Genomic DNA, 22,585 nt, shown 5'->3' with positions numbered 1-22,585 from the left:
AGTCCGATATAATGGCTGATGACTCTAGGTTTGTCCACATCCTGCTTAAATTTCTTGGAAACAGAACATGTATCAGCATACGAAAATGTATCAGCATACTCATGGTTCAGGAGCGGATTGAAAAGGACTGAAATGCTCCACCAATCCAAACGCGCGTTACACTATTCAGTCAGAGCATGGGATCTATCTTGCAATCATATGGGAGCATAGCAATAGTGTAATGACTACGACAACTGATGCATCTGTAAACAATAGTCTTCTTCCAGAAGAGCATGATTTCAATTTATCTTTTGCTGACTTCCTGTTGTCCCCGCAGGAGTGTTTGCCAGCGACAGTAGTGCTACCTTCGCCTCATTCGTCCTCATTGCAATTGGTGGATGATTTCAAAACGAGGTTGAAGGAAAAATTTGAGAACGGTTCGCAACGACACCAAGCAACAGAAGAAATATCTATTCAACAATAGCAAGAAGACAGAAAAGTAAATAAGAAGAAGAAGGGAAGAGGAAAACTATGAATTGTAAAGGACAGACTGGAGATAAAACAAAATGATGAGTGTATTAGAAGACACCTTGGCGGAGTTAAAGTTTCTAATACAAATGTGTCCGACTTCATTAGCTAAACTCAAGAGAAAGAGACTAAGATTTTTAAACCTAGCATAATCGTATCCACTCTCATCGTGATTGAGATGGCAGCAGCATCAGCAGCAGCATCAGTTGCTACTACCACTACCAAAGCTGCAAACGCAGGAATAACTCTCCTTCTCCTCCTGCTTCTTCCCTTTTTCTTAGGACACTCTGATAGCCAATGTCCTTTATCTTGACAGTGACAACATTACCTTTGTATCTTTTTCTCCTGACTTTTCTTGGCTTTTCCATCGTGGACATTTTGGAGTCCAATTTCATGTCTCTTGACTTTTATTTCGAGAGATGTAGTGAGTTGTCGTTTCTGAAGCATTCTTTAGAGACGACTCTCTCTCTCTCTCTCTCTCTCTCTCTCTCTCTCTATATATATATATATATATATATATATATATATATATATATATATATATATATATATATATATATATATATATATATGAGTGTGCGATTGCAGACCTTAGTCTGATCACATTTTGGAGTCAAGATGAAACGATTACGCTTTGCTGAGAAGACACTAGCAGAAATCAAGAGACGACAACTATAGATTTCGCCTCTTAAGCGAACTGAGGTGTTAGCACAAGTGCATACAAGTGATTTCGAAGACGACATTAACCAGACTGAACAAAGTCTATCAACGTCCGTTACAAAAACTCAGTGAGTCCATATCCACCAAGAACGAAACTCATTCAGAGCCTCCGTAAGATTATTTCCACATTCGAGAGATTCCAGAAGTGACCAGAAAATTTAGAACCAAGGCTATCTCATGCACTGTGAAAATTAAAGATTCAGATCTCATGTACCACCTATGAAAGCAGCAAGTTTCATTATATATGTGTGGGAATCTTTACTAACGACATAGAAACGTAAATTTCAAAGCTAAAGACGACGATCGTTTGAGGATTTCCATAAATCACAACATTTTCGCAGTCTCCTGTGTGGATCGAGTTTAGTACACAGTCAAACTTAACACTGTCCAAAGTGTTCAACACGTGCAAAAATCGAAAGATGAATTTAACATCACTCTTCACATTACCTACGTGTCACAGGGACAGCATTCAAAGATCGGACAGATCCAAGCAGAAAAGAGTAACAGAACTCTTTCTTCAGCAGGCGGACATCTCCAAAGAGACGGTGTGTGGCATTCATGAAATGCAGAAACTTCAAGACGTGTTGGCCCCTCGTTATACGTTGACAGCATACCCTCAAGTACTACATTTATCTCTTGTGCTTAGAAACCAAAAGAAAAATACATTCAAATTAAAATATAATTCAAGAAGGATATGCAATAACCTATATATTTTCTCTGTCCCAATTGTAGTATGATTCCAGAAAACAGAGAAAAACTCTAAAGGTCACACACTCTACCCGACTTTGTCAAACGGATGTTTAGAGACAACTGATGATACTTGGAGCCAAGAGGACACCCAACGTTACAGGGGCAGTCATCTATGTGATGGCTCAAAACCTCTTAGGATACCATGGACAATTTCTTGTGAATATTATTCTGAAAAGGATACCGAATATCTCACAGGCACATTGAACGGAACCAAAGTCATGTACATAAAAATGAGACAAACACAGATCAAAGATTCCTTGAATTATTTAGCAATTCCCTTGAGCTGATTGCCCATAACGTTTGCAATGACAGACATGACCAAGGGATATTTTCAACACTTTTTCAATGACGAAGCTAGTCAACATGTGCATCCTCATTTCGGTGACGTTTACTATGACAGTTCTTTGGGTAGAACAACGAGCATTCTGTACTCGGTAACAAACTCATTCTTCAAATCCAGTTTTCTTTCAAGAATAAGTGTTGAAGCATTTCATATTCACCAGGGAATATGTTCGCCGTAGATGTGGAATATTTCGACAATGATCTCTGAATCATAGAGGTATCGACCCTTCGAAGGAACCTCCTACCATCTCAAAAATACATTAAATTGTGTATCAATAGAAATTCATGGCAAATGACAAACTTGCTATCGGACCACCTCAATCCTATCTCTCGGCCAGCTGTCGATACTCCACCAAAGCTTTACCCTGGCTGCACTTTTGGTGTGAAAGTAGAGACAAATGGATACAACGTGCAATGAAACGTTGGAGAAAAGAAAAGGGAAGTCTTTCTGTGGACTGCTCGGAATTGAAGAAAAAAACCGCCAATATACGAATTTCAAAGATGTTTATATCACGGGTTCAATGTGTGTTTTTTTCAACAAAATCTGGAAAGACCGTTCTCAGTGTTTACCATGGAAGAGTTGTGCCAGCAACAATACAAACAAATCTGGAGGTTAAAATACATATATACTAAGTGGTAGAAGCATGGCAGTATCGAGCCTTTGAATCTACGTAACGGTTTATCATGAAGAAGAACCAATGCTACACGCCTGCAGTACGATGCGGAAGAATCTCAAGGTGAGCGAATAAAATACATCGTAGTGTGTTTTGTATGATTGGGTGGGTAAACATGCTCGATTTTCTACAGGCATCCTGAACTATTGACACAGCACATTCACATATAACACATACGAAGGGTTAATCAAATGCAAAGACTTACTTCCAACACGCGTACACCCTGACCTTGCTGATTCTCTACCACTGTACTCCAATAGCGAAAGCGACGCAGCACGACCGTTCTACTTTACTGATAAATGTGATATCGTGAATATGCATATTTACAGAGGTTATCATGCACTCGCAAGCCACTTTAGGTACCACAAGCTCATCGAGATGTACATATCAAAGTCGAATATAGGTTTCCTCTGGCTGGTGTAAAGAGCTGCATGGAATACACAACAGCAGTCGGGATGTGGAGGCCAAGTACAGTGTTTCAATCGTGGCGTGCGTATCTCTTGATTGGAGTATAAAGACTTGCTTTCCTACAGCATGTTGGATGGTCTCCGTGCTGCAACTAAATTCCTTTTGGTGGGCATCATTATTATCCATATGGCTGAGAAACGCGATCTTAGACTATGAAAAGAAAAGATAGAAAATGAATAATTTATGGAGAAAGGCGATGAGGTTGTTCCATCGACATACTCTTTCACATTTTCTGAGTCTATCTTTGTCATGTTTTGTTTCACGTCTGCATACCAAATCCAAGGGATGTTTTCTTTCAGATCTGTGTTATTCCCTCATAAAGCGGTGCCTTCATTAGTCTTGACACCCATCGTGGACTCGTCGTCCGAACAAAATGTCCTAGCGAGAAAAAAGAATACGGGGAAACACAAAGGCTACAACAGAGGCAGCAGCGGCAACAACAGCACATCAACAACAACGATAGCGACAGCAGCAGCAACATTGGGAAGAGAGAGAGCGATAGAGTACATAATGGAGGGAGGACGTCACATTCTCCTTTAGAAAAGGGAAAATGTGCTTTGTTGAGGCCAATGTTAGAACGTGGCGGTCCTCCAAGACGTAAATAACTAAGACCAATCATGAAAACAACGGCCCATTTCAGGGCCACTCATTTCTCCAGAAAAGTGATATATTAATCCTTTTGAAGAAGAAATATTTTGTATATTTTTCTGAAAGTTTATGGTGTTTTCCTTCACATCATTGCTTCAAACATAAAAGACGGTGTGTTCACCACTCTCGTCATCCATCGTTGACTTGTCAATACAAAAGAATAAGAAGCCAGAATATGAGCGGCAGGTTAAACAAAACCTTCGTGCATTTGGAGTATGTGCAGCATCTATTAGATCAAATTGAAGCTTTGGAATTGTATCCCAATATGATATTTTAAAACAGGAAAATGGACCATTTCAAAATAAGTAAAGAGTTAGAACTCTTTTTGCTGGCGAAGGAAGTGGAGAAAGAAGAAAGAAAATTGGCAGAGGTGAAGAAACAAAAGGAATAATACAATTTATTCCTTCAATGGAAACAGTAGCAACACCAAAAGCCTGAACCCGTCATTCCACAAATGTTTTGCTAGGAAAGGGAGATTAGCCATCCTCAATTTTTCCTTTCAGTATCCATTAATCCTTCGGGTGGAGAAAAAATATGTGATTCCAGATCGAGAGGTTTTGTCTGTAAACAAGAGCAGTGGCAGAAACTAATCATTCCATTTCAGGGCCACACAGATCCTAGAAAAGGAAAATACCTATCATATTTGCCAAAACTTTGTGTATGTTTTGTGCATGTATGTTTGTGTAAGCATTTGCGTGTATATGTTGTTGAAAACTAAAGCTGAAAACCCCTTTATCCCATCTCTCTTCTTTGTAGTATGTTTGTATTAAAGGGTATGGTAGTGTTTCTATAAACAATTCCCACCCTTATTTGCATGATTTTGTGACAGTTTGTTTATCAACACTTAGTACCGTCATCGATGAATTGTAGAGGTATGTGTTTGGACAGTTTTCAAACGGCGGGTGTTGGATTGTATATGTGATATATTGGACTGTTGATAAACGCTATAAGATTAAATTTTCCCTTGAACCTATAATCTGTAGACCCATTTTGCCTTATACATTTTAACATTACATTTTCCTTTTTCCCTATAAATATGTTTGTCCCCACAAACACCCTTTTCCATATAATATCATCGCCGTGTTAAAACTAGGATAACATAGGATTTCACTTTGTCCCTAAAGTGTCTCCTAAAGAAAAGTAAGGAGCTAATGTTAATCAACCATTATCGACCCTGTTCCAAATACAACTATTATTACCTTCAAACACTTTTGTGCACTAAAGCCTACAAAATCAGCCAGCTTTTAGCCAGATATGTAGCCTCTACAGTATAAATAAAAAAATAAATACAAAATCTGCTTCACCTAGTGTTTAAGTCATTGCATTATATCTTGTGCTATATCACCAGTTTCTTGTATGAAAATATTGATATCTATAAACATGCCTTGCCTGTAAGCAAGATAAGACCAAAAAAGGTCACATATTATGTAACAATAATAATAATAATAATAATGGTAATAATAATAATGATATTATTATTATTATTATTATTATTATTATTATTGTTGTTGTTGTTGTTGTTGTTGTTCTTGTTTTTGTCAAAGGTTTATAGCTACCTTTTGGTTCAACATACCTTCAGCTGAATATGTGAGATTAAATCCCAACCCTTCAGTCCTATCGTCTGACCGAAAGAAGAAAAATATCTCATGTTGTGTAGATAGGATGTCCTGTGGGATTACGTCACCGCAAAGGCGAGCGAGTTTCCTAGCGATTGAATCTCTCCCGTTGAATATCTGAAGATAGTCGGCAGAGCAACCGCTCGTTGCCTGTATGTTCAGGGTCGTGAAGTGAAGGCGAATGACCTGACCAACTGGAACAGTAATGTGCCAGTCACACAAGGCGTTGGAAGGATAAGTGCTTTGTGCGCCAAAATTTGGAGACGTAATCAGGCCAGGCCCAGAGTAAATTATCTGATGATCGCATCTTTCTGATATCGGACGATGAAGAAACAATCTCCTCTCTCTAGAAGCTAAAAGGAAAATGTACAATACACAAGAACCTCGAAAACTCGAAGCCTTGCAGGTACATATAATTCGCTCGAGTTTGGGGCTGCTTGAGTTTTTAAATTCGCACGTAAGAGAAGGCTCTCCGCCTAAACAAAGAAAATCCTTTGATTAAACCAGATGTTCTAGTGATTGTTTTTAGTTAACGAGATTATACTATCAGTATCAGAGGAATTTATTTCCTGGGTTCGCGGTGGTTGTGTTGTTTGTCTTGAATATTATTATATGCTCATTTTTCCCCCGTTAACTTTACATTGTCAGAATCGTTCAATATTATCCGATACTGAACTCGCGCGACAATACACATATAGCATTCACGTGCATAAAGGAACTACTTTCTATTGTAAACAAACAATGGACGCAGACGCCAGCACTTTTGATTTGTACACAAATCATGTACATTCGCGTAAGAGGCTCTTTACGTTGTGGTTGTTTAAATTTGTTTCTGAATGAACTAAAACATGTTTCGTGGACTGCAAAAAAACCAGCTGTTTTGGCACATTCTGTGTTGATACAATGTTACGGATTTAGATTAGCTACATTATATAACAGACGGAAGATAAGGTCCTTACAAATAACATACAAGTGACAAGTCATTTACTCTCTTCTTTAGCTGGTGATAAGAATGGCAAAATAAAATATACTTACAGTTTTACATCCTGAATTTCCTCAAAATGTATTTTCTTAATTCTGCAAATCCGAATTACATGAGCCATGTCATAGGTTTTCAATCTCGATTACACATTTCGAAATTGTGCTGTAATTTCGATGATAAGTGCAACTGCATCCTCCTTACTGCACTCAAAATGAAATAAGCATTAAATTCCATAGCTTCTTTTTGATAATTCCAATTGAAAGACTTCATATTTTTTCCACATTATGATTTCAAACATTCACCATATGACTGCTAATTTCAATTTTAACTAGACACGCCATTTTCTTCCGTAAGTTATGTCGAGCGCGCGACTAAGTTCAAATTTATCTGGGCGGAGTTATGTGCTCATTAATAATGATATCATTTTGTAATGACAAATCTGCGCTTGTGTATTTAGTTTGGAATACGGCATTCATTCATTTACGTTGTTTCTTGTAGTGTATTTTGTTTATATAATTAAACCTTAGGTAGAATAAAAAAAATGAGCATATAATAAAAAGGTTACTGCATTTGTATGGGAAAATATGAACTCGTTTTGTGGGAAGGATATACTGCACTCCCAAGGTCGTCACTGTATTTTGTTTAGTTACTGGGCTGATAAGTTACTGTATTTTGTTAAGTTTAATTGTAATCAATTTTGTTGAACATTTTATATTTAGAATGCTATTATTTCGACGCGAATATTATTGCTTGAATAAAAGCAGGAAACGTAAATATTCTCTCCAAGTAACTGAGGTATTCTAAGCTCTTTTTACTCAGTGATGATCTACTTTCTTTTTGGACCTGAGCCAACCTGACAACAGAAATTAACAAAAGGTCAATCCTATAAGTCAATATTTACAAAATAAGAAGTTACATTTAAAGTATTAATGTAAAAGTAGAAGATGAAACAATAATTAAGTATTTCTTAAGCGTCTCACAGACCTTGGATAAGGGAAGTATATATATATATACATATATGTATGTATATCATAAAAATCGATATGAGAGTTTTCAGAAGTGTCAAATTTGTACTTCGTCTTTTTCTGCATAACTCAAAATTAATGCCTTCTCTACTCACTTATAAGTGGAGTCAAACTGCACACAGCAAAGATCCAGGTCGGCCTGAGCATAATGCAGGGGAAATCAAGGCATAATTTGTTTGTTCTACTGATTGCTCCTAAAAAATCACAGACCCAGGTCTGTCGGTGCATCATGCGACAACAGATCCGAGTCTGTGCAGTTTGCAACTGGTCTCTTCTTATAAGCGAGTATAAATGGCATTCATTTTTTCTCTCACTCGGATAGAAAGCTTTCTCGTTTCATTTTTAAACTATATGGAAAAAAACATTTCACTAGGTTTCCTAACGTCTAATCCAGTGTAATCAGCCTGCGCACAATAAGATTAAACTGTCTTTAAGCATACTCGATTAAACTGTCTTTAAGCATGCTCGAGTAAACTGTCTTTAAGCACACTCGAGTAAACTGGCTTTAAGCATACTCGAGTAAACTGGCCAATAGTATCTCAATCTGGTCAAGAAACCTTATCAGGAACGTTCTACATTTTCGATCATTTTAATGGGATTACATATTTAATAATTGCACCTTATATTCGTTCTACGAAATGCATGTATAATTAAATGTTATCTCAATATAGCTCATGAGTGCTTTTTGAGTAACGTCTTACATGTTAACTCAAATATAGCTCATGATTGCTTTTAAGTAACATCTTACATGTTATGTCATTAAAGATCCTGGGTGATTTCTGAGTAACATCTACTTACATGTTATGTCAATTTAGTTCGTGAACTCTAACATCTACTTGCATGTCCATATAGCTCATTAGTTCTTTTTGCGCTACATCGTTTTACTCATTATGTTAATATAGCTCATGAGTAATTTTTGAATAACATCTACGTACATGTTATACGATTATAGTTCCTAAGTACTTTTTGAATAACATCTACTTATATGTTATCTCAGTAAAGGTCATGAGTACTTTTTGAATAACATCTACTTATATGTTATCTCAGTAAAGGTCATGAGTACTTTTTGAATAACATCTACTTATATGTTATCTCAGTAAAGGTCATGAGTACTTTTTGAATAACATGTGCTTACATGTTATCTCAATATATCTCATGAGTGCTTTTTGAGTAAGGTCTACTTACTTGTTATGTTAATATAGCTCCTGAGTGTTAATATCAACTAATTTGTCAATATAGCTGATGAGTTCTTTCTAAGTAACATCTACTTACATGTCGATATAGCTCATTAGTTCTTTTTGCGCTACATCGTTTTACTCATTATGTTAACATAGCTCATGAGTAATTTTTGAATAACATCTACTTATATGTTATCTCAGTAAAGGTCATGAGTACTTTTTGAATAACTTCTACTTACATGTTATCTCATTATACTTCCTAAGTACTTTTTGAATAACATCTGCTTACATGTTATGTCAGTATATCTCATGAGTGCTTTTTGAGTAAGGTCTACTTACTTGTTATGTTAATATAGCTCCTGAGTGTTAACATCAACTAATTTGTCAGTATAGCTCATGAGTTCTTTCTGAGTAACATCTACTTACATGCTTCTGCCTCAACATTGTCCCCAAATCGGAAAGTTACAAGTATCCATGATATTACGAAAATTCTAACCATGTCGAAAAATCACAATCAGGCTTGCTTTTGAAGGATCCGAACGAAAGTGACTGATATATACTCCGTGAAGAAAGTATGGATATTTTAAAGAAGGTTTGCCGATGTAGTCCGACTTGGGAAAGACAAGTCTGTCAATGGCTCTATGCCTTGAGAGATAAGAAAAGACTGAACAAGAGCTTAGTCACTATTAACATAAAAGCCATCTGAATGTCCTATTTAAAGCCTACAATATATACATGCATATATGAGCAATCCCCCCCCCCTTTGTATGTATGTATGTATGTATGTATGTGTTTGCCTTTCATTCTGACTCTTCTAATGTCGGTATGTTTGGGTTTGTATGAATATAAGTATAATTGTATATACGACTGCAAGTAATGTATGTATGTATGTAGTATCTATGTATATATGAAAGCATGTGAAGTATGTATATATTTATATAGGAGAAACAACAAGATATTTCTTACTATTGAACATTTCCTGGTGAGAAATTGAAATATATAAGTAGTACCACTTTTTTCGTCACATTGGCAATATTATTTTAGGACTTACATTTTCCCATTTAGAAATTATCTCTGCCCTAATGTATATTATTCTAATCATATTGATCTTTCCTCTGCTTTTGTCTCTCTCTCTCTCTCTCTCTCTCTCTCTCTCTTCACACCAGGATGTACAGATTTAAAATATGTCAAATGCAGACAGTCTAGCATACAATCAACGAGGTGCTATCAACAAATGTCTAAATACAAATTCTAAACAGCAAAAGGTAAACTTCAAGTATTACCTTTTCATAAGACCGCTCCGATGGCCTAGTGGTTAGAGCTTCCACCTCGGATGCGGGAGGTCGCCGGTTCGAACCCTGGTCGACTCATACCAAAGACTTGCAAAAATAGTATTAACAGCTGCCTCGCAGAGGTTAGTGTTTGGAATGGTCAGCCTTGTGTCAAGATAATGTGACTTGGTGGGACATCATGCTACATGTTTGCGGCATGCTGTCCCACTGCTAGACATCACTATAAACTGCCATACTGCAGACATCGTAGCGATATGACTGAAAAATTGTTAAAGCTACCTTAAAAATTCAAATCACATACACACACCTTTTCATAGTCAGCTTTTTACATGAACCATGGACTGAACTTACATGAACTATTACTGTGTCACCCACAGAGTACTTATAAACTCGTCGACAAAAACAGTTAAGATGTTTAAGAATAAACGTTTCAAGTAACACAAATTTACCTCGCATCACAATCGTGTTGAAAACAATGGATAAATCGGGAATTGATTAGTGTTGATTGTAAACCTAAATTAAGTAATAATCGAAAAATGGATACAGCATCTGCTACCGTTGTAGACTGCAAGCTTGTTAAGACCACACAAAAGTTCACGTTCTTCTTCACGTATACGGTACAGTATATTTGTTAATTCAACGACAGACAGTACACATTTTTACGTAATGATTGGCTAAAATGTAAGTCAGGTTTACAAAATGACAAATTAAGTATTTGAAGTCTTGACTTAACGTAAAAACTTACATTAATGAAATTCAGTTCAAAATTTGCATTTAAGAGTTTTTCAAGCGTTAGCTGAGGGAAATAGGGAGCCATGATCAGTCTAAGGCCGCAATATTCGTGTACATGAGCAATGATAACGTATAGCGTAATCATTCATTACCTCCACGTGCTTCTCCTAAGAGGGAGAATTTATCATTTGTGGTCAATGGTTTACGCACTTTTATTAAGGTCAGCACTACTTAGCCATTAGAAACACTACGTTATCTTTAGAAATTTCTTATCTTCCTTAAATAAGTTATACTATATTACAAACTTACGGCACGATTAGAGTACACTTTGTCGAGTCCAAAATTTCTCCCTCGAAAGGGAAAAAATGGCCGCGAGTTTCGTGTTGTCCTGGAAAGTTGTGTTTCTCTTATGCATTACCATAATGCAAGCTGAATGACGAAATTATTATTATTATTATTATTATTATTATTATTAGAAGAAGAAGAAGAAGAAGAAGAAGAAGACATGAAAGAAAAAAAGTTCTTCTGATATTTCACCGCCCAAACTATATACATGCATGAAAATTTGGTACAAGCGTGAAACATGGCAATTCAAAGACTAGCATTCTCACTCATTAAATTCTAATGATTTTGCTAGATAAGGAGCTTAAATCCGGTAAAAGATCAATATTATTCTTAGTTATCTGCATACCTTTATAGAATTTTGTTTAAATAGCATTACAGTAAATGTTCAAACGTAAATAAACATTCTAAAATTGTTGAACGTGGGGATATATAACAGGAATGTAAAAAAAAATTATCTTCCATATCTTCACAAAAATGACAGTCTTTCAACATAGGAAATAGTCAAATAAATGACTGCGTTGCCATTGTAGGGAGGTTTCCGTTTCACAGGATGCATAGCCCGCGAACACTGTAAGTAGTAAATGGGGCCACCCTAGGGACAATGGGAATTACCATTAAAAACACCCCTGGGCCACTCTAGGGACAATGGAAATTTAACATGAGGAAAATTGCTGGGCCACTCTAGGGACAATGGGAATTTAACATGGGGAATAGAGTTTGGGCTTGTCTAGGGACAAGGGGAATTGAACATGGGAATAGAGTTTGGGCTTGTCTAGGGACAAGGGGAATTGAACATGGGAATAGAGTTTGGGCTTGTCTAGGGACAAGGGGAATTGAACATGGGGAATAGAGTTTGGGTCTGTCTAGGGACAAGGGGAATTGAACATATGGAAATTGAACATGGTGGGTCTGTATAGCGTCAAGGGGAATTGAACATGGTGGGATTGTCTAGGGACAATGATGGTAGAGGGTCAAACACAACAGCGACAGAAACATACATACACTAGTACAAGCGTGAGATTTATATATAAAGCATTACCAAGACCTGAAATCTTGCTGGGGTGTTCAAAAATTTGCATAATTGTAATGATGCTATAAATAGCTATAATCAAGGAAATGCTCAACGACAAAATGGATGTGACTAAAAGTAACGCTAAAATGACGAAATTGTCCCAGAATTTAAAGGAAAATAAACATATCCCCGAAAATTAAGATACAATGGTTTAGACTAAAATGGATAAAATTAGTAACTACTTACAATATCAACTTCTGTGAAGATCGTGAATAAATACCTATGTATCTATAATCAGCTGAAATTCCTATGAAATCCCACTATCTATTTATAGCTCCAACTTGTGGGTTTTTCCTTTGGAAAATCCCACTATCTTTTTATAGCCTCAGCTTGAGTGACGTTCCTGTTTATGAATTCTAGTATATATGTATAGCTACAAAATGTGGAAATCCCCAAGTCGATATTTATAGTCTCAAAATTTCCAGCGTCAGTGACGTCACTGTACTGAACACTAGGGGATAAATGTCAACAGTTTTGCAAGTGGCTGACCTGAATACACGCTACTGCAGGTAGGTAGGTAGAGTGTATCTGATAGGGATAAAGTGAGTTTTTATAGGGACAAACAGAGACCAATACACACACACACACACACACACACACACACACAACGTACGCGCGCAGACATACGCGCGCACACACACACACACACACACACACACACAGAGGGAAGAGGAAAAAACAAACCCCAAATATACTATCAATACAGAAGGGAGATAACACAAACCCCAAATAAACTATCAACACAAACGTACGCGAACGCATACAAACCCCAAATATACTATTCACACAACGTCGCTAACGCATACAAACCCCAAATATGCTATCCACACTCGGGAGGAAGAAGAAAAAACAACCAAATATACGATCTACACAACGTACGCGAACACACACACACACACACACACACACACACACACACACACACACACACACAGAGGGAAGAGGAAAAAACAAACCCCAAATATACTATCAACACAGAAGGGAGATAATACAAACCCCAAATAAACTATCCACACAAACGTACGCGAACGCATACAAACCCCAAATATACTATCAACACAGAAGGGAGATAATACAAACCCCAAATAAACTATCCACACAAACGTACGCGAACGCATACAAACCCCAAATATGCTATCCACACTCGGGAGGAAGAAGGAAAAAACAACCAAATATACGATCTACACAACGTACGCGAACAAACACACACACACACACATACACACACACACAGAGGGAAGAGTCAAAAACAAACCCCAAATATACTATCAACACAGAAGGGAGATAATACAAACCCCAAATAAACTATCCACACAAACGTACGCGAACGCATACAAACCCCAAATATACTATTCACACAACGTCGCTAACGCATACAAACCGCAAATATGCTATCCACACTCGGGAGGAAGAAGAAAAAACAACCAAATATACGATCTACACAACGTACGCGAACACACACACACACACACACACACACACACACACACGCACACACAGAGGCAAGGGAAAAAACAAACCCCAAATATACTATCAACACAGAAGGGAGATAATACAAACCCCAAATAAACTATCCACACAAACGTACGCGAACGCATACAAACCACAAATATACTATCAACACAGAAGGGAGATAATACAAACTCCAAATAAACTATCCACACAAACGTACGCGAACGCATACAAACCCCAAATATACTATTCACACAACGTCGCTAACGCATACAAACCCCAAATATGCTATCCACACTCGGGAGGAAGAAAAAAAAAACAACCAAATATACGATCTACACAACGTACGCGAACAAACACACACACACACATACACACACACAGAGGGAAGAGGCAAAAACAAACCCCAAATATACTATCAACACAGAAGGGAGATAATACAAACCCCAAATAAACTATCCACACAAACGTACGCGAACGCATACAAACCCCAAATATACTATCAACACAGAGTGAAGAAGAAAAAGTTTTTTGAAAGCACCTAAGCCCTCACCTGCAATGACCAACTCTGCCAAACACCTACACCCCACCCCCACTCCCAACACTACAAAACCCATTTAACCCGTTATTTTATGGCATCAGTGTGTGATTTAGGAAACATCAAGACACAAAATGATGGATGAATAGACTGACTATTGTTTACCGACTTGCATGCCTAAAGAGCGTGCGTGAAGGAAAACATCCTTCCATTTCAATTCTAACTAAAACATGATCAAGAGGGATAGAGAGAGGTGAAAGAGCACAATTTCATAAAGTGTGAATAAAAACAAAACACGCCATCCTTATTATACAATGTCAAGACCAAGAGACACTTACGTTTTCTTTCTGGTCTATTCTCTTTTAGAAGGTAGTATGAAATTTCACATCAGGGCCAACGCATCGGCTCACATTGTCAATTTTTCCATTTCCATGTCTTTACTGGCACAAGTTCTTCATCATCTTCAATTTCTTCTTCTTCTGAATCCCTCTTCTCTGTTTCGTCTTGTTTTTGTTTCTTCTCTTTTCTCGTAGGGCACTCTGAATTCCAGTGTCCTTTCTCCTGACAACGATATTAGGTATCTTGACTTTTGTCTCTCTTTCTTAGACGAAGCAGGTATTCTGGAGACAAATACCCATTTACCTTTGCAGATATAGCAAACTTCATTAGCACTTACACACTTTCGTATGACTCTCATCAAATCAACGATCAAAAGAGTAAGTTTTGTTGCCACTTTCGCATGTGAATTATGCTTTCGTATGACTTTTAGCAAATATTTGACCAGCAGGTCGATCTGTGCTGACTCTTCCATCTTCTTGATCGTTTGAGAGCGGAATGAATACTCTGACGCTAAGACACTCTCCTTATATACAGGGACCTGCTGCGTATGAAACCTAGTCAAATGTAATTTTGCAATAAGATGAAACGATTTCATTGAGGAAGTAAAAAGCAATGATGTACCGTATCGCCTCACACAAAACCTGAAGTGTTAGTTCAAATCCGTGTCAGCGATTTCGAAGACGACATAACTGAGCTTTAATCAATGCTCTCCATTACTGCCACAAAACCACGAGTCCTGATTCACGCCAAAAGAAATTTCGTTCGGTCCATAAAAAATAGTATCATATCTGAGAAACGCAAAAAGGAACTTCCAGAAAACTGAGAAAGACGGCTTACACCTACAACGTAAATGTATGAGTTCAAGTAGTGCGTAAAACTTAGTCAAATTAAATTTTTATAGTCAAGACGAAACGATCTCTTTTCGAACAACAAAGCAGACACCAAGCGACAACGGCGATCCGTGTCACACAACACTTTTCAAAATGTATATTATCAGAGGTTTGTTCTAGCGATCTGCACGGTTAAATTAAATGTTGATGTATTTTGCAATAAGACGGACACAATTTCCATGGGATCGCCCATGTTACGAATGTTCGTGCATTAGTTTAATTTTTAAAAATATTTTTTTATATAAATCGCCTATAGGATAGACCCAGTAAAGCATGGCCATTCTCGTCACTGTCTGAATAGCTACTCAAGTCAATTCGAAGCGAACGCGGTAAGAAAATAAGTATAGCCAATGAAATGGCTTACAACGGGTGATGCATTGTTTTGTTCTAGGACTGTGTGGCATAATAATCCCTATGTTCTTGCGTTGTTACCATTACAGTGCAGACAGACTGAAATGTGAACTTACAAGCCCTCTTTGTGTGTGTTGTACCATTTCCTCTTACCACATCAAAATACTGAGCGTCACAGTATTGGTTCGCGTTTTCAAACTGACCATTTTTTTATATCTCACTTAAACATTTCGACATAAACACTCACACTCACATCGGTAGAGTCAGAACAGACGTGTTACAGTATTGAGGGGCATGTTATCTTTTCGTTTTCAAACTAATAAATTTGGGGCTTGTATGAAGTAAAGAACCGAAAGTACAGTGAAACTCAAAGATGATGACCCAATCTGTCTGTCTATTGATGCGTGTATTTACTTAAGAAGAAATATGACCTCTAAAACACAAAGAGATACGGCAAGCATGATTAGATCAAACACAACGATGTTTTCCTTCACGCCCGTGTAATTTAGAGTTTCAATCGTCTTTGAAGACAAACTTGGTCTCCTTTTGTAGGGCTTGAAATAATAAAAGAAACTGAAAAATCTTAAGCACTTTGCTATAGATAATTTCATCAACAGACTAAACAACATAAATACCGTTACAACAATAGAAAGCCTTAAATCTTCTATCAAAAAGAAATGCACGAAAAAAATTAAAGATTAACGATAACTAACCAATGAAACCGAATTTAACAAAGGCAATGACATGTGAAGAAATGCCTCTCACTTTGGAAAGGTAGGCGAATGTACTCTGTCATGCACCATCAACTTGAAAAAAATTATAAACAGAGAGAAACCTGAATTCAAAATTCAGTTGTTTCTTTTTCTTCAAAATTGTTTCGTTTCTTTTTTCTTTTTTTTTGGAACAAATCTAAGCACTAATATAGAGTGGAAAAGGGAAAATGCACATACAAGCTTTGATATTTCTGAAAAAATGAGGGTATATTCCTAACGTTCATAACCACCTATATATGCTTGGACTTGTCTGTGACTTATCCATAAAACAAGATGTACATATTTCTGGTCAAGCTGCAAGTGTGTGCGTGTTTTTGAAAATGGTAAAAATGGGATATACAATTTTCTCGTGACACTTATAAAGTGAAGAGTCTGTGCAAGTGTCAAAAGCCAAAGTCATATAAGTTTTGTATTTTGTACGGCTTGTAAAGATTTCCACTTTAGAAAATGTGAAGTATCACAAGTTATTATCACAAACAGAAGTGGAACATAGGGGCTTGCAAGAAAGAAAATAACCCAGACAGTTGGTGTCATCAAGAGTGCTAGAGACGGTACCCGAACTTGCTTGCTTGCTTACTTAATTAAAGTGATTTTCGCTCTAATGGAGCATGTATCACTGGTTTAATAACGCACCGCGTGATTTTTAATTACTCCTGGGGAAGGAAAGAGAACCTCATCCCCCCAGGCTTTTATGTACTCACAGACTACTTTTAAATTTAGCCAATCAGGTGTAGGACTAACTAGTCCTTAACAACCTGACTGAAAGGCTTTAAACATGAGTGGGAATTGTCTCACCACACACTCATTTTTCTGTCCGAGCGTGGTAAAGGAGGAAAAAGGTGCTCAGCAAGACAGCCATGGATGTTAAGTACTCACCAAAACGCTAGCCCGTACTTATTTCAAATCAAGTCGTGTCACCAAAAAAGACGACGTGTACGACATCAAAGGCATTGTCAAACGCAGAATGCCTCAGTGCTAACTGGCTAGGTCTGCATTTCTTGCTCCCGCTGCTGTTGCGTATATTTCTTCCCTCCACACCGAGTTCTGGGCCTAATTCTTTAAATTTCGTTGTACCCGAACTTACATTATCCATATTATCACCAACAAAAAAAAACAAAAAAAAAAAAAACAAAAAAAAAACGCACAGACCTAAAAGAAACACTCACTCACTTTTTACAGAACATTACTATTTTTAAAATTTTGATAAGCGACGGAAACGAACAACTTAGAGTCACACTTTCTAACCAAGATAAAGAAATCATGTGCTGATAGACTCACTTCTGTATTTTTTCTTCTAACTGACTAACATATCATAGGCAATGGAATGTTATTTCTTTTCTAGAGTATGGGGTAGCCCTGAAATTTTTTGGGGGAACTTGAAGCGATCGCCAAAGTTGTTGTTTTTTTTTCTCGGGAAGAATAGAGCAAACTCTTAGAAAGATCTTATCTAAATAAAAAAATAACTAAATAAAATGTCAACTAATGCCTCAGGTCAAATAACAATTGCGCACATTTTAACATTTTGTGTTAATCACTCCAGCACTTAGTCATGTGGAACAAATTAGTATAAAGCGCCCTTTTCCACTGAATTATATTACTAGTGATAAGATTGTACCTGAGAATATTATCATAACCAATTAATCACGAAAATGTACTTGCCTGAATATCATGTGCCTTCGTGTGATGCATAAACAAGTTACTCGTATATTCTAGACAAAAAACGAGTTGAAGGACTAAAACTACAGTTAGATTAAAATGAATGAATTTCTTATAGCGCACATATATCGAGTCTGAACTCGAATTTATGGGTAATTTGTATTAATTCATTAAAGGCTTCTTCGTGTGTCTGTAATGTCAAAACATGCATATTTTTTATCTTTGTATGCGACTTAAGCTTACGTCTTATTAGGCTGTCTCCTTTTTAAGATATGGGTGGTAGTTGTCCTGAAAAACTTTGGCACTGACACGTTTCTGTAAAATTTTAAAAAAAAGTACTATAGCCAAAAACATAAGCTGAACCGTATTTGGGGAGATCTGAAACACAGCAAAGTTGTCTTTAAATGGCATTTTAATGGTCCTCGGTACTGCATCTAAACCTATAATAATGTTAAAAGCATAAAAGATGGACAAAGTTCCTCTTAATAATTTTAAGCCATTCTTTCCTCCGTCAACGCCAACAATATACTCTCAATTCGTCCTCTAATGGTATAGGTGTGATGGTTCTGATTGGGCAGGCTCGTGGTCGGGGTGGTTGTATTGAACATTGGATTCAGCAATAAACAACAATGTTCCATAGAAACAAATACATATGGGATCCATTTATAAACCCCAAATGCTGGGACCCACTTATAAGCCCCAAATGTGTGATTTGGGGGAATGACAAATATTAAAATAAATTAACATGTCAAAAATAAAATGAATTCGAAATAAACAGATGTTGGCTTTTGTTGGGGGTTGTTGATCTCGATGACTATCGCAGACAGTGAGTTGTATGGCCTGATGTCTCTGTATCAATGGATTCAGCATGTGCATTTTCGTGCAAGCAACAAAATAAGTGATGAAAGAAAATATACCAAGTGTGATTAATTTTGGTTACATAATCGACATATCACATATATGACATAATAAATCATGTAGGAGTAGTTACCGTATAGTTATAGAAAAGCATATCGTAAGCCAAGATAGAGAACACTATATTGCTCAATGAAGTCGCACCAGTTGTTGTATATCCCTTTTTATCATATGGGGTATGATGGGTTTAGTAAGTGTAGGTACTTTATTATATATATATATATATATATATATATATATATATATATATATATATATATATATATATATATATATATATATATATGATCTTCCTTCCTTCTTTTCTTTTTCTTGTTATGAAATAGTTGCCCCTTTTTGTATAATTCTTCTTTTGAAAATATTGACACAGTATATAAAGAAAGTTCTTTTCTATCGCCTTTATAGAAGGAACGTTAATACTGAGACATACAAGCATTTTTTTATGCTAGCATTTCCCATGGACACATGAAAGACATTAGTAACCATCTGTTGACTTTAAGCCAGCATTTCCCATGGACAAATATGTAAGCCTGTTAGTAACTCTCTGTTTTTGCAACTTTCTATCCAACGTAGTTAAAACTGTCTGATAAAAGCCGAACATTCCTGAACGTAACCACTTGGGTCACATCTTGACAATTCCACCCTAATAAGCCCACACTATTCTTCAGACTCTAGATTCCATCGTCGAAATCCCGAACAGCATGGTTTCGTATCAGAATGTCCACAGAAAGCTGCTTTGCACAACACTGCATACTAGCGAACATGAACTATTGGATACGTGGCAGCCTGTAAATCCCTTAGAGCAAATTTCAACCATAGTTACCATCGGGATCTCCGCTATAGAGAGAAACATGAATGTTTGGTTCGCACATTATCAATGATTTACTTGTCGACAAATGTAATGGTATACAAGTTAGTCCACTCTGTCTTGAACAAATTTATATCACATGGAAAATGCTGTAAACGAAGGTATTTCATGGAGTTATCTCCCTTATACCAAACATGATGTTTCAGGTATGAAAAGCCTCACACTTTTAGTTTTTGTTAATGAAAATATTGAGAAGACTGAGAAAGAAATATTTTGTGATGTGCAAGCCATGATGCAAATTTAAGTACAGCTGAATGAATAATTTTCTCCGACATAGCTTATAAGGTTACACAAGTTTGTACTTGCTTTTTTTTTACCACCCTAACTTAATTTGACTCGTTTTAATTTCAAGTGTAGGATCAATATAAATGTAATGAACCCCTAAGATTTAAATTATATACCTTTAATTCTAGATGGAAATGCATAAGGCTTCATCTGAAGTTTGGTGCTTGCAAAAGATATAGCAGTACTGGTACTTTAAGAATATCCACTGAATGCTGGGACACTGCCTCGACATTTTTTGTCAAGGTAAGGCGATCAATTGTCACATTTCTCATCTTAGCTCTCGCCTTTATTTGTTTATTTACTATTAGCTACATGTTCGTTTGGAAGCACGCTTGCGTTCTCTTTTTAGCTCCCTTTGACGTGCCAAAGGTTTTTTATTTGAATGTTTCTGTATTTTATTTGCAAATATTCACACAAAATGCAAAACTAGGAGTTTAGACGCTATTATCTACTATATTTTGTTATATAGTGTCTTATTGCTTGAGTCTGATTCGCTACACAAGGGAGGAAAGAATTTTTTTATTCATGTTACAGAGATGACGTGGGACTCTGGTCTTTGCGCAAGGACATAGGGACCTCATCTGAAGTTCAGTAAGTGCTGATACGAACTAAACTCAAGGAATCTTTGCAACAATTCATTTTTATTCAAAATATAATTTTGCAAAGAAAGAACAAGTGTGAAAACAGCAGTTAAAACATCTCAAGGACATTTCCTTTCACCCTGATATTGGTCACTTCTTAGAACCTTATAAGACTATTTTATCAAGTGAGAGTAACTTGACTTGTTACTCGTGCATCTTAAAGGTATGTCAAATATGACTGAAAACAATATGGTTGGTTATATATCAAAGTACAAATTGTGCAAGCCCAAGGGAAAATTTGATTCAGAAATAAACATCAAAGCTAGCTGTGATTGGATCTTTCCGAAATAACATCAAAGCCATATGTGATTGGATCATTCCGAAATAAACATCAAAGCTAGCTGTGATTGGATCATTCTGAAATAAACATCAAAGCAAGCTGTGATTGGATCATTCTGAAATAAACATCAAAGCTAGCTGTGATTGGATCATTCCGAAATAAACATCAAAGCTAGCTGTGATTGGATCATTCCGAAATAAACATCAAAGCGAGCTGTGATTGGATCATTCTGTATGACATGCAGTTTCTATCTGGCTTACAAAAGTACGAGTCTCTTGGCTAATATTAGATGGTACTTTTATATTTAGATCATGTTTAGTATTTTCTAAAAATGTGATGTACATCAGTAAAATTGTATGTCTTGTGACAAGATATCTGGTACCCTTGTCTCGTTCTGGCAGAGCTTTCTTTATCCATTTTCCAAGTTGACTGTTTTGATACATGTGAAGAGGCACCTCTAGATATCATTCTCAGTGCGCATTGAAACCAGCCAAGATATATAATGTTCTGGTTGCAGAAACTAATCTTTTTGCATCCAAGGGTTATCAGATAAACCTTCTGCGTTCAGACTGAGCAATAACCGTGATATCTATTTCTGAAACTTGTGAGATTTAATGAACTCACTGTATCTGAAACTCAACGGATTTTGTCTGCAAGTAGTTTCTTGTATATAAAAAGTGTTCCATTTCTTTAATAATGATCGAAATCCTCTTACCCACATATGTACTGTACCGCTACTATTATACGTATATGTCGTTTTGACTTGATTGAAAATAAATAGTTTAAAAATATAGGATATAGGCTAATGATGCTTGATAGGAAAATCTGACTGCTCCCATTGTTATGCAAGACGAGCTAATATCCCTTGGTGTAAATGGCACTACAGTTGAATAATGTGGTAGAACTACCCTTTGCAAAGATTTTGTTACAAATGCCCATTATCTAATTACCAAAAACGGAATTACTTGTCCAAATTCGTACCACTATTTTCAACACCTGTAGTCATCTGGACCTTGCTTTAGTAACCGGAACAGCAGAGCAATGTTATTCATTTGCATGGACAGTTTGGTGTTTACCCTAACGTAACAAAAGTTCAATGCGCGCGCCGAATCGCGGATCCACTGGGAGCTTGCAGTAACGTTGAATCTGGCAGACTACGTATTATAAAATAAAGTTGTTTTTAATGCTGAAGTCAATGATAATACTATCTGGTTGTAATATAAGAAAACATATTATATACAAATCT

At 36.6% G+C, this 22,585-nt stretch overlaps 1 protein-coding gene across 1 annotated transcript in view; it reads right to left on the bottom strand.

Moving 5' to 3' along the window:
- LOC149803743 (bone morphogenetic protein 1-like) overlaps nucleotides 1–22,585 on the bottom strand; it is a 123,037-nt gene that overhangs the window by 40,994 nt on the left and 59,458 nt on the right. Inside the window, exon 11 of the mRNA XM_089953987.1 lies at nucleotides 5,683–6,078. Coding sequence (XP_089810113.1) covers nucleotides 5,683–6,078 — 396 coding nt within the window. The remainder of the gene's footprint in view (nucleotides 1–5,682; nucleotides 6,079–22,585) is intronic.

The sequence above is a fragment of the Sinohyriopsis cumingii genome, chromosome 3 (assembly GCF_028554795.1).
Source record: "Sinohyriopsis cumingii isolate HCF-2022 chromosome 3, ASM2855479v2, whole genome shotgun sequence".
Lineage (NCBI taxonomy): Eukaryota > Metazoa > Mollusca > Bivalvia > Unionida > Unionidae > Sinohyriopsis > Sinohyriopsis cumingii.
Note: the sequence above shows the minus strand (reverse complement) of the source record. Positions and strands in the feature narration are given on the sequence as shown.